Source organism: Eptesicus fuscus, chromosome 3, assembly GCF_027574615.1.
Source record: "Eptesicus fuscus isolate TK198812 chromosome 3, DD_ASM_mEF_20220401, whole genome shotgun sequence".
Taxonomy (NCBI): domain Eukaryota; kingdom Metazoa; phylum Chordata; class Mammalia; order Chiroptera; family Vespertilionidae; genus Eptesicus; species Eptesicus fuscus.
Window position 1 is genome coordinate 24861984 of NC_072475.1, and position 12857 is coordinate 24874840.

The 12857-nt window shown below is 35.9% G+C and overlaps 1 protein-coding gene across 1 annotated transcript in view; it reads left to right on the forward strand.

Annotated features, from left to right (window-relative positions):
* NMD3 (NMD3 ribosome export adaptor) overlaps window positions 1–10974 on the forward strand; it is a 29581-nt gene extending 18607 nt beyond the window's left edge. Inside the window, exons 12-16 of the mRNA XM_054713699.1 lie at window positions 5493–5605; window positions 6376–6448; window positions 7936–8042; window positions 9083–9153; window positions 9572–10974. Of these exons, the coding sequence (XP_054569674.1) occupies window positions 5493–5605; window positions 6376–6448; window positions 7936–8042; window positions 9083–9153; window positions 9572–9702 (495 nt within the window). The 3' untranslated portion in view covers window positions 9703–10974. The remainder of the gene's footprint in view (window positions 1–5492; window positions 5606–6375; window positions 6449–7935; window positions 8043–9082; window positions 9154–9571) is intronic.
* The last annotated feature ends 1883 nt before the right edge of the window (window positions 10975–12857 follow it).

The following is a 12857-nucleotide window of genomic DNA, read 5'->3' on the forward strand; positions in this document are numbered from 1 at the left end:
AAATGTTTGGTTAGATTCGCCAGCAAATCCATCTGGGCCTCCTGCTTTCAGTTTTCGAAAGTTAATAATTATTGATTCAATTTCTTTAATAGATATAGGTCTTTTCCTATGTCCCTTTGACATGACTTTCCTGGTCTTGAAAGCATTCTTAGTTTCTTGCACAGCACCACAGTGTTTAGGTGTTCTAGAATCACATTGTATAATTTCTTACCCCATGTCTGAAATCAGGTATTTCTTCAAGGATATAAATCTGTTTGTTGTTGTTGTTGTTGTTGTTTTTTACTGCGAATTAGTATTTAGATACCCCTAATCTGTATACTAATGGTGCTTACATTGCTTATTTCTAGAGAGGTAATATTGTGTTTTGAGGCAAAATTAACTTTGATAATTTGGGAAATCAATGGAAAGGGAAGACAGGTTACTTTTAACATTTTTATTTAAAATGAAAAAATGTAGTAATAAGATTAAGAGCAAACTTTCATCATTTACAATAAATGTAGAATACCACTTTTCCTTCAGCAAATATAAAACCGGATAGTATATATTTTTGCTTTTCAAAAATATGCTTAACTAGAACAGGTTCATATGTCTCTTGTAAATAGAAGCAGTCTGGTAGCCAGAAAGTAAATCCTGTTACATAGGATTTAGTCTCTTTTTGGTGATTCACTTTTAAAAAAAATTTTTTTTTCCTAATCCTAAGACTTTAAATTTCAATTTTTCCTTTTATCGCTACTTCTTTTCAGTTCTTTGAGTTTCCTTAGTTCTATCTGTAACTCATAGTATTGCTCTTGATCTTAATGGATCTGTTTTTGTTAGTAAAAGGTCTTGCCATGTGCTATACTTATCTGGAAGTCTGAATGTCAGTTATAATTGCTTGTAAAATTCTGTGTTGGAAGGGGACTTGAATGGTTTTTCTAGTTTAAAGTTTCAAACTTGGGATGTTGTTTCTGCAATGGTGTTTTGTTTTTTTTTTTAAGTGTTACACTTCAAAATAGGCATCCAAAAAATAAATTTGAAAAGTTTTAGGTTCTCTAGTAAGTAGTGTGGCCACTAGGTTTGCTAGAATGTTTTGTCTGAATCCTGATTTTTTTTTTTAAGTTTATGTGTAAAAAATACCTGATTTCAGACATGGGGTTGCTTAATATTGGATATTTACTTATTTATATTGTTTAAAGTATTACATATATCTCCTTTTTTTTTCCATTGACCTTCCCCCAGCCTCCCCTACCCCTTGTCGCATGCCCTCATTCCACCCCCTCAGTGTCTTGTGTCCATTGGTTGTGCTTATATGCATGCATACAAGTCCTATGGTTGATCTCTTTCCCCCTCTCCCCAACACTCCCCAGCCTTTTCGCTGTTGACAGTCTGTTCGGTGCTTTACTGCCTCTGTATCTATCTTTTTGTTCATCAGGTTATAATGTTCTTTATTTTCCATAAATGAGTGAGATCATGTGGTATTTTTCTTTAATTGCCTGGCTTATTTCACTTAACATAATGCTCTCCAGGTCCATCCATGCTGCTGCAAATGGTAAGAATTCCTTCTTTTTTACAGCAGCGTAGTACTCCATTGTGTAGATAGATGTACCATAGTTTTCTAATCCACTCATCTCCTGATGGGCATTTAGGCTGTTTCCAAATCTTAGCTATGGTGAATTGTGCTGCTATGAACATAGGGGTGCATATATTCTTTCTGATTGGTGTTTCTAGTTTCTTGGGATATATTCCTAGAAGTGGGATTACTGGGTCAAATGGGAGTTCCATTTTTAGTTTTTTGAGGAAACTCCATACTGGTCTCCACAGTGGCTGCACCAGTCTGCATTCCCACCAGCAGTGCACGAGGGTTCCTTTTTCTCCATATCCTCGCCAGCACTTGTCGTTTGTTGATTTGTTGATGATAGCCATTCTGACAGGTGTGAGATGGTACCGCATTGTCGTTTTGATTTTCATCTCTTGGATAATTAGTGACTTTGAGCATGTTTTCATATGTCTCTTGGCCTTCCTTCGAGAAGTTTCTATTTAGGTCCGTTGCCCATTTTTTTATTTGATCATTTATCTTCCTTTTATTAAGTTGTATGAGTTCCCTGTAAATGTTGGAGATTAGACCTTTATCAGTGATAACATTTGCAAATAAGTTCTCCCATTCAGTGGGCTTTCTTGTTGTTTTGTTGATGGTTTCTTTTGCATTGCAAAAGCTTTTTATTTTGATGTAGTCCCATTTGTTTATTTTCTCTTTAGTTTCTATTGCCCTAGGAGTGGTATCAGTGAAGAAATTGCTTCGGCATATGTCTGAGATTTCTCTGCCTGTGGATTCCTCTAGTATTTTTATGGTTTCCCGTCTTTTGTTTAAGTCCTGCATCCATTTTGAGTTTATTTTTGTGTATGGTGTAAGTTGGTGGTCTAGTTTCATTTTTTTGCATGTATCTGTCCAATTTTCCCAACACCATTTATTGAAGAGACTGTCTTGACTCCATTGTATGTTCATGCCTCCTTTGTCAAATATCAATTGTACATAGATGTTTGGGTCGTTATCTGGGTTCTCTATTCTATTCCATTGATCTATATGTCTGTTCTTGTGCCAGTACCAGGCTGTTTTGAGAACAGTGGCCTTGTAATACAGCTTGAAATCTGGTATTGAGATCCCTCCTACTTTATTCTTCTTTCTCAGGATTGCTGTGGCTATTCGGGGTCTTTTTTTTATTCCAGATGAATTTTTGGAGAGTTCTTTCTAGGTCTGTGAAATATGCCATTGGTATTTTAATGGGGAGTGCATTGAATCTATAGATTGCTTTGGATAGTATGAATATTTTAATGATGTTGATTCTACCAATCCATGAACATGGTATGTTCTTCCATCTGTTTACGTCTTCCTCTATCTCTTTTTTCAGTGTCCTGTAGTTTTCCCCATATAGGTCTTTTACCTTCTTAGTTAAGTTTATTCTTAGGTATCTTAATTTTTTTGGTGTGATGGTAAATGGGATTGCTTTTTTAGTCTCTCTTTCTGTAAGTTCACTATTGGTATATAGAAATGCCATAGATTTCTTGGCGTTAATTTTGTATCCTGCTACATTGCCGAATTCATTTATTAAGTCTAATAGTTTTTTTATGGAGTCTTTCGTGTTTTTTTATGTACAATATCATGTCATCTGCAAATAAGGACAGCTTTCCTTCTTCTTTTCCAGTTTGGATGCCTGTTATTTCTTCTTTTTATCTAATTGCAATGGCTAGTACTTCCAGTACTATGTTGAACAGGAGTGGTGAGAGTGAGCATCCCTGTCTTGTTCCTGTTCTTAGGGGAAATAGTTTTAGTTTTTGTCCATTGAGTATGGTGTTGGCTGTGGGTTTATCATATATGGCTTTTATTATGTTGAGGTACAATCCTTCTGTTCCCACCTTGCTGAAAGTTTTTATCAAGAAAGGGTGTTGGATTTTGTCAAATGCTTTTTCTGCATCAATTGATATGACTATGTGATTTTTATTTCTCAATTTGTTTATGTGATGTATCACATTTATTGACTTGCTGATATTGTACCATCCTTGCATCCCTGGGATAAATCCTACTTGATCATAGTGTATGATCTTTCTGATGTACTGTTGGATCCGATTTGCTAGAATTTTGTTGAGGATTTTGGCATCTATGTTCATGAGGGATATTGGCCTATCATTCTCTTTCATTGTGTTGTCTTTATCTGGTTTTGGTATTAGTGTGATGCTGGCTTCATAGAAGGAGCTTGGAAGTGTAACTTCCTCTTGAATTTTTTGGAATAGTCTGAGGAGGATAGGTTTTAGTTCTTCCTTGAATGTTTGGTAAAACTCCCCTGTGAAGCCGTCTGGCCCCGGGCTTTTGTTTGCTGGAAGCTTTTTGATGACTGCTTCAATTTCTTCCATAGTTATTGGCCTATTGAGATGTTTAAATTTTTCCTGATTGAGTTTTGGAAGGTTGTATTTTTCTAGGAATATGTCCATTTCCTCCAGGTTGTCCAGTTTGTTGGAATAGAGTTGTTCATAGTATTTTTTAACAATCCTTTGTATTTCGGCGGGGTCTGTTGTTATTTCTCCTCTTTCATTTCTGATTTTGTTTATTTGCATCCTCTCTCTTTGCTTCTTGGTGAGCCTGGCTAGAGGTTCATCAATCCTCTTTATCCTTTCCAAGAACCAGCTCTTGATTTTGTTGATCTTTTATATTGTTTTTTTTTGGTCTCTATGTCATTTATCTCCGCTCTGATCTTTATTATTTCCTTCCTTCTGCTTACACTGGGCTTTTCTTGTTGCTCTCTTTTTAACTCTTTGAGTTGTAGGGTTAGGTTACCATTGTTTCTTGTTTTTTGCAGTAGGCTTGTAGAGCTATGAACATCCCTCTCAAGACTGCTTTTGCTGTGTCCCATAGATTTTGGAATATTGGGCTTACGATTCCCCTACTTTCCCAGTTACTCTCTTTGCTCAGTCTTTATTGGCCCATCTCCCTGTGAAAACATTTCTTATGAAAATTCTATATATGTCACCCTGGCCAGTGTTGCTTAGTTGGATGGGCATCTTCCTGTGCACCAAAAGGTTGCCAATTCAATTCCCTGGTAGGGGGCGTGCAGGAGGCAACCTTGTTTCTCACATTGATGTTTCTCTCTCTCCCTCTCTATTCCTCTCTCTAAAAATCAGTTTTTAAAATGTTTTAAAAAATTCTACATATGTCTGTTTTTAGGTGACATTGGTATCCTATTTAATAAAGAGGGAATATGCTCATTGACCCTCATGCTGTTGCAAAGATAGTGGCGCCCACAGCCAATACAGAGGGAATATGCTAATTGATTGCCCCGCCCTCAAAGATGGTGGCACCCACAGCCAATAAGTAGGGAATATGCTAATTGACTGCCCTGCCCTCAAAGATGGTGGCACCCACAGCCACAAGATGGCAGTGCCCAGTCCCCTCAGCCCCGCCGGGGCAGCAGGCATGCGGCAAGACCAGGCCTGCCCCGCACGCCTGCCTCCGGAGTCCCCCAGACCCCTCAGACCCCCAGCCGCCCAGGGCCAGCACGAGGCGCAGGCAAGTCTCGGATGGCGGCTGCCCAGCTACCCAGGGCCACCCGAGGCTCAGGTAACCAGGGCTGGCCGAGGCTTGTAGTACCGGCAGTGGCAGCAGCAGAGGTGTGATGGGGTGTCACCTTCTCCTGATCTCTGGGTCACCTCCTGCCCCTGAGGGCTCCTGGACTGTGAGAGAGGGCAGGCCAGGCTGAGGGACCCCCCTCCAGTGCATGAATTTTCATTCACTGGGCCTCTAGTATTTTATAAAAGCTTTGACTGAAATCTTAAGAATATTTATTTTATGAATTTCTTAGGAATCTTTTTTATATTCATAATTAAGTGATTTCTTAATTTGACAGTGTTTCAAAGATCTGAAAAATAAAATAATTTGTTTTTAAAATTAAAATTAGAAAACCAAAATCATTGTATTTAAATTTTCTAAGAAATGCATTTTGAGTTCCATTTTCTTTCCTGTTAAGCATACCCTTGGGGAAGTCTGGGTACAGAAAACATCTGAAATGGATACAGATAAACAGTATTTTTGTCGCACTCATTTGGGACATCTTCTGAATCCCGGGGACCTGGTATTGGGGTTTGTATTATTTTACAATATTTTCAGCTGTCAGTTTGCATTGCAGATTTTCTTCTGGAATCAGCAAAGCTATCTATAAAATACTAAAGTGTATTCCAAAAATAATTTAAAAGTTCCTGCTATTGATAAGTAAATTAAAGTGTGGATTGGACAGAAACCCATACTTATTCCATTTGGCCATCATCTTAAAGCATTATTTGTTCCAAAATTTTGAGTAACTGAACTCTGAGGTAGTATGGTTACATCATATTTACAGCTTTTTGAGGGCAGTTTTTATTATGCATATGCTGCTGCTCAGATATTTCACTTTTACAAAATGGCAGCCATGTGTGTAAGGGGCCTTGACAGGCATAGGATAGCCCTTTCTGATGCAGAGCTTATCAACATGCCTTAAGCATTACTTTTGCGCTTAGGGTTTTAGTTAGTTTTACTAGAGAATTGAAGGTGTTTTTTGTTTGTTTTACTATAAACTGAATGGAACAACCTAACAGTCCTTTAGACTGATAGATAAGTCTGTTTCGCTTCTTTACAAATACATGGTGAGATAGAGAGTAATAGATATGTGAAACTCAGATATAGTGTGCATTATCTTTACTATGATATGTAGAAGCCTGTTCACTGTATTCGTACACTGCAAAACTTTTGAAATTGTAATGCATATTAAATGTTTGATCTGAGGAGGAACTTTTAGGTGATTATCCATAAAATAAAAAGTTACATGGAAAGGGAAAATGTTTTTGCCATTAAGTGTTTCATTATTTTCATTTCAGGTTTGATTTGGCAAACTGTAACGTAAATGATGAACATGTCAACAAAATGAACTCCGATAGAGTCCCAGATGTGGTAAGGCTTTAGATTTTTTTCTTTTTTCCTTGTGTTAAAGAGGATTGATGTAACTCTTAAGTGTAAGATGCACAAGTTCACATTTTAAAAAATAACAAATCAATTTAGAGGTTTCTTTTGAAATTGCACTTAAGGTATAATGCAAAGGCCTTCATTTTAAGTTAACACTTTTCAACTAGTATGCCACAAGATTTTTTAAAACTTGCAATACCTGACTATTAGTCAGATGCACTGACCTCTATTCTCTTAGATTGTCAAATAAAAAAATGACAGCCAACACAATAGCCATCTGGTATGACTGAATCAAAAATATACTTACTTTTTGTAAGATCGGCAAAAAATATATTTTTTTGGTGTACCACAGAATTTTAGTAACTAGTTTTTATGTGCCATAAGATGAAAAGGTTGAAGTTTGCTGTTTCATATGATTTTTCTTAGAGAGGGAAAACCCAAGATTTAGAGAGTTCTTTTGTTGCTCTTATAATTAAATTTTCATATTCTGTCAAAATAACTATTGGTAGAGAAAAAAAGAAATTTGCAGCTAAAGTCGATGATTTTTATAGTTTATTTAGGTTCACTCTTTTAGGCTCAGCTTATTTCATGTAATGTTCAGTTAGGAAGGCATTTAGAGTTAAACTCTTTTTCTGGTTGGAATAGAATTACAGTTGAAAGTGATCTTCACAGTAGCAAGTCTTAGAGAAAGAATCTGACCTTTGAAAAAAAAACTTAAATTCTAGCATGAGTTTATAAGAGCCATGAGCAACAGTGAATGTGAAAGACCTGCTTCCTTAATCTTTTAAAATAAACATTGATCCCTTTAGCTGTAGGCAGAATAAAGTCATGGTATAACTCCTCTCCTCACCACCCAGTTAGGCTTCTGTTAGTTAATAGATTAAGATATAGAAGCATGGCTTAGGTGTAAGTTGATATTTCTAAGTAGGTCATAAAAGCAGATCATGATGGTCTTATGAGGTTTTGTATTGTGTAAAATTATTTTATTTATTCATTCTGCAATTTATTAAACTGTTCTAGGACATACGTTGTGAATGATACATATAGTTCTGTAATTAGTGGGAATAAAAGGGAGAAAAAGTGTCTGTGATAATGTTTCAGAATGACTTATGTGAATGGTAGCTAAAAACTGAATGATGCTGTAAAAACATACCAGACACCTGAAGTTTTTGGTATGAAGAAAAACATTTTTCAATTACTGAAAAATTTTAGTTAGTAAATTTTAAAAATTATACAAAAAAGGCTGAATGCATTCTCATAAAATAATAAGTACATGCAGAAAAATATTAATAGTTCTCTTGACACTGCCTCTCGATCCCTCTCTACTCCTTTCCCCTAAGGTATAACCACTGTCATCAGTTTGGTGACTTCCTGGCATTCCCATAACCTTTTGTTTTTTATTTTTGCTGGATTTTGAGGCAGTGTTACCTAGTTCCCATTTTGTATAACTTTGCAAATATTTTTGTTACTTATAGGTATTAATTAAGAAGAGCTATGACCGTACCAAACGTCAGCGTCGTAGAAACTGGAAACTGAAAGAGCTTGCAAGAGATAGAGAAAACATGGATACAGATGATGAAAGGTCCCACTTTTCTTTCAACCTGTGTGTTGTCTCAAAGGAAATCCTATGATAATAAGTCTCTATGGTTTTTATATTAGAAAGAAATAGTCATCACACAATTGATCCTTGCACTCAATATTAATTTTCTTTTCTTACCAATGTTTGTTAGAATTAGTATAACAGACTATAATGACATTTAACACAGATCTAGTGTTACTGTAAACAGTAATAATTGCAGTGTTACTGTAAACAGTTTATTTGGAAAGACAAAATATAGTAATAGCAAATGAGTACTATGACTTGGGATAAAAAGAAAATGGGTCATTGATACCAAATATGCTATTTTCAAAAAAACTTAAGGAGAAATGGAGATACTGTGTTCTAGTAAAGTGTATTGGATAATTTGAAAAGTGGCCTTAATGGTAAAGACACTGATATCTAAAAAAATGAAGATTTTAAATAAAATTGTGTCATTAAGTGTGTGTGAAACAGCAGTATTTCTAAAACATAATCTCACGTAATTTAAAATACCAGTAAGTATGTATTAAATATGTACTCATAAATTAAGTAGCTATAAGTACACATTTGACTATTTCATCTATAGTCTTAAAAGTATATGATGTAATTTTGAAAGAAAAAACTTTAAAAATATAAATATATATATATATTGTTGATTTCAGAGAGGATGGGAAAGTGAGAGAGAGATAGAAACATCAATGATGAGAGAGAATTGATCAGTTGCCTCCTTCACGCCCCCTACTGGGGATTGAGCTGGCAACCTGGCATGCAACCTGGGCATGTGCCCTGTCCGGGAATTGAACCATGACTTCCTGGTTCATAGGTTGATGCTCAACCACTGAGCCACACACTGGCCAGGTGAAAGAAAAACTTAAAAAAAACTCATCAGAATATTTAACACGCATATTTGAAAGTCAGATAATATTTTAAAGATTGTAATACTTGTAACACCCTTACCTTATACTTCTGAAAATAAAGAAAATATGACTTTATACTTTCTTGGTAAAGATGAAATATTTAAATGTTTCTTTATTCTTCTATAGGCAATACCAAGATTTTCTTGAAGATCTTGAAGAAGATGAGGCAATTAGAAAAAATGTAAACATTTACAGAGGTTGGTATTTGAATGTTTCGTGTCTTCTATATTATATAGATGTATCCCCCCACAGTGAGTATTCTGGTACCTTAAACTTTGATTCTGTAAATGACTTTTATTGTGTGTTTTTTAAACTACTCTAGTTAAACATTTATTTTTTAAAAACTTGCAGAACAGTAAATCTTATTAGAATGTTTGCTATATCACATTTGTATCCTAGGATGATCTCTCAAGTTGTTGACCCCTATACTAGTAGATATTTACTCATATATTTATGCAGCTCAGTCATTCAATGAATGTTTAAATGTCTGCTCTAGATATGATATAAGAGCTGTGGATATAATATGGTTAAACAATAGTAATGATGGTAGGGGCTGGTATTTGCATATTTCCATATTTGTATTCATTTGAAATCCTCCTTGTGGTTTTTTCTTAGATCCCACCATTCCTGTGGAAAGTGAGACAGATGATGAGGGAGCACCTCGAATTAGTCTGGCTGAGATGCTTGAAGACCTTCACATTTCTCAAGATGCTACTGGGGAAGAAGGTGCCTCGATGATGACATAATGAGATCATGTGGATGGTTTTCATATCTGTAGGCTCAGGATGTTGGACAAAAGAACCTTTTCTATTTCATTTATGCCTTCATATTTAGAGAGGAGAAATTTAGTTTTAAACCTAAATAAATAAGACTATTTTGATTGCCCTCTCAAAGCATTGAAAAAGATGGCTTAGAAATTTTAGATAAAAGATTATGGAGAATATTCTTATTACTGATATTTAGGCTATTTTACCTGTAGGATTTGATTGGTTCACTTTTTTTCTTACACAGTATTTTTACATAACATTAGCATGGGATTTAAAAGCTTACCGTAAAAGTTGTGATTCCTTGGAGGTTACCTAAGTCTGAAAGCATAAAGCAAGCCTTTACATTCTTTTTATATTGATTGCTTTAGTAAAAGAGCATATGACGAATCATTTTTAATATGAACTTGTTATGCACTTTGATCCACTTTAGATCAGTTTTATGTCCTTGGGGTAGGTAGGGAAGTTAAGGTTCAGTTTATCACTGGACGGACATTCAGGAGGAAAATTAATAATTTTTATTAACACCTTTAAAAGTTGATAAATTGACCTGGCAATTTATCAGAAGAAAATATATAAATTATTTGTGGATTTGTAGCAAACATAGACTAATTATTTAAAGGTTAAATAACAATTTGTACCTTTGTTATTTTTGCCTGTGCCAGCAGCTTAGGGCAGTAGCTACTTATGTCATTAAAGTGTCTTCCTTTCATTTCAATGATTTTTATTTTAAAATTTTGGTTTACAAATTGAGAGGGAAGGGATTTTCTCTATATAAGTTTCTATCATTGAACACATAACCATCACAAAGAATATTAAAGCCAGCATATAGATGATGAAGTAGTAAGAATGATCTTCATGCTTTATAAAACCATGAATCAGATTTGAATGAGGAACGCCTTCCACATCCTTGAAAGAAAAGAGCTGGCTGGGGTTGTGAAGTGTTCTCAGAATGAAATAGTAAGATCCTATTTTTGTAAGCGAGATCATACTTACTAAATATGCCAGAATAAGAGCTAATTTAAAAATTCTAGGTATACCACTAAAGAAGGAAATTGAGTAAGTGCTGAATGGAACATTTTCCTTTTTTTTTTTTAAATCGAACTCCTTAATTCTGAAGTTATGAATAAAGGCCTGAACTTACTGTATGGCTTGTTTTCTGTCTCCATATTTAAAGTTTTCACTTGTGGTCTGTGTTTACTTGTTCTATGTCAAGACTTTAAAAAGCATGAAAATAAAAAAATTTTCCCCTTCTTTGTGTCCTTGAGGTGATTTCATCAGTGTCATATTTAAATGACAATATCTCATGTGGTTTTCCAAACTGGAATTGCATTATTTAAGTATTTGTCAGATTTTTCCACTGAAAAAATATAGTTGGCCACTAACCTTGTGTAGTCTTCTCTTTTGGATGCCATGTCTTTCTAAGTAATGAAACTTACCGGTTGAAATAGGTTGTGACAGGTGCAGCAATGTAGCTAAGAGAAAAGCTGTTTGTCAGGAGTTGCACAGCTATATGGCCTTGATAAATCTGCCATTTTAGAGTATAGTGTATAGGCTATGGGTCTCAAAATACTCTTGTGATGTTGCAGATTTGCTACAATTTGGGCATGCTGGTATTAGTGAATTTCACAGAAAGCTGATTGATAACCCAGTTTATAGATAGGAGTAATTTCTAAGTCAGTATGATTAATTGTCTTCTTTGGAGCCAGATCTGCACTGGAAACTGCTGTTTTATAGGCAAAAATCAATCGAAGAGCCAGGAAACAATTGAGGGAGAGAGTTGCTTGTGTAATTCCGATGTTTAACAGCATCAAGCTTATTTGCTTGCCACAGCAGAACCTGGAACTCGAGGCTGTACGCTGGGACACATCTATCTGGTCAGTACTGAATCAGTGCTAGAGTTTGCTCTACACTCTTAATTTATCCTTTAAATTACTTCCTCTGTATTTTTAGTCCAAGGAACATTTACTTTGTTGTGTAACTTTTTTTCACATTTTCCTCTTCTAAGCATGAGGATACAAAATAAAAGGGCCACTGGCATTATTTAGCTATCTTTACCATGCTGTCACACTTCTTTCTTTTATATGACATCATGGGGAAATAAATATATGTGTGTGAAAGGAAGTATAGAATATAGACTCAGGAGCCAGGTGTGTACTGGGTTCAAATTCCAGCTGTGACTCTCAGGCAAGTACTTACCGTTTCTGAATCACTCTCTGGAATGGGAATTCTAGTTGTTTAAAATTGTGGGTCCTATTATGAGGTTAATAGAAAAGCCGTTTTTTCAGATGGTCTTTATTCTCTGTACTGACAAAGTACAAAAAGGAAGATGAATGGAGCAATAAAAAGGAAGATGAAGGGGTGATACCCAGAGATGAGAAGCTGCAGGTGCTGCAGCCCTTAGTTGACCTGCTGCTGCACTGTTAGAGGCAGGCTGGGCTCACTCACCAAAGGCGGTGCCTATGCCCCCGCCCCCTCCTGCTGTTCAATTGGTTGCCTCTCACACACCCCTGACCAGGGCAAGGGATTGAGCCTGCAACCCAGGTAAATGTCCTTGACTGGAATTGAGCCCTGGACCCTTCAGTCTGAGGGTTGACGCTCTACTCACTGAGCCAAACTGGCCAGGGCCAGGGCCATATTTGTTTTACTCCTTGTCTTTTGGGCTTTGTTTTTAATGCCCTTAAGAGTCACAGAATTGAATTGATTATATTCATTTCATGGCATATTGATTTTGGCCCATGTAAATCATCATGCCCATTCCTTTTTGTCACCCATGCCCACACAATACTGCAATGAACAGTCTCATCCCTTTTTTGTTGATCTGTTGAGAGTTTCTGGGGTGTATACCCAGTGTGGTAGGCAGCCTCTAAAATGGCTCCAGTGATTCATGTCCCCTCTTTTGAAGTATAATTGACATAGAACATTATATTCGTTTCACATGTACACCATAATGATTCACATTTGTATACATTGCAAAATGATCACCACAATAAGTTTAGTTACTATCTGCATGCCTGTGTTTAATCTCTTCCCTTGAATGTGGGCTGGACTGAGTGATTGCCTTCTGATGAATAGAATATGGCAAATATGATGAGATCTCACATCGGAGGTTTACTAAAGATTTGTGACTTCTGTTT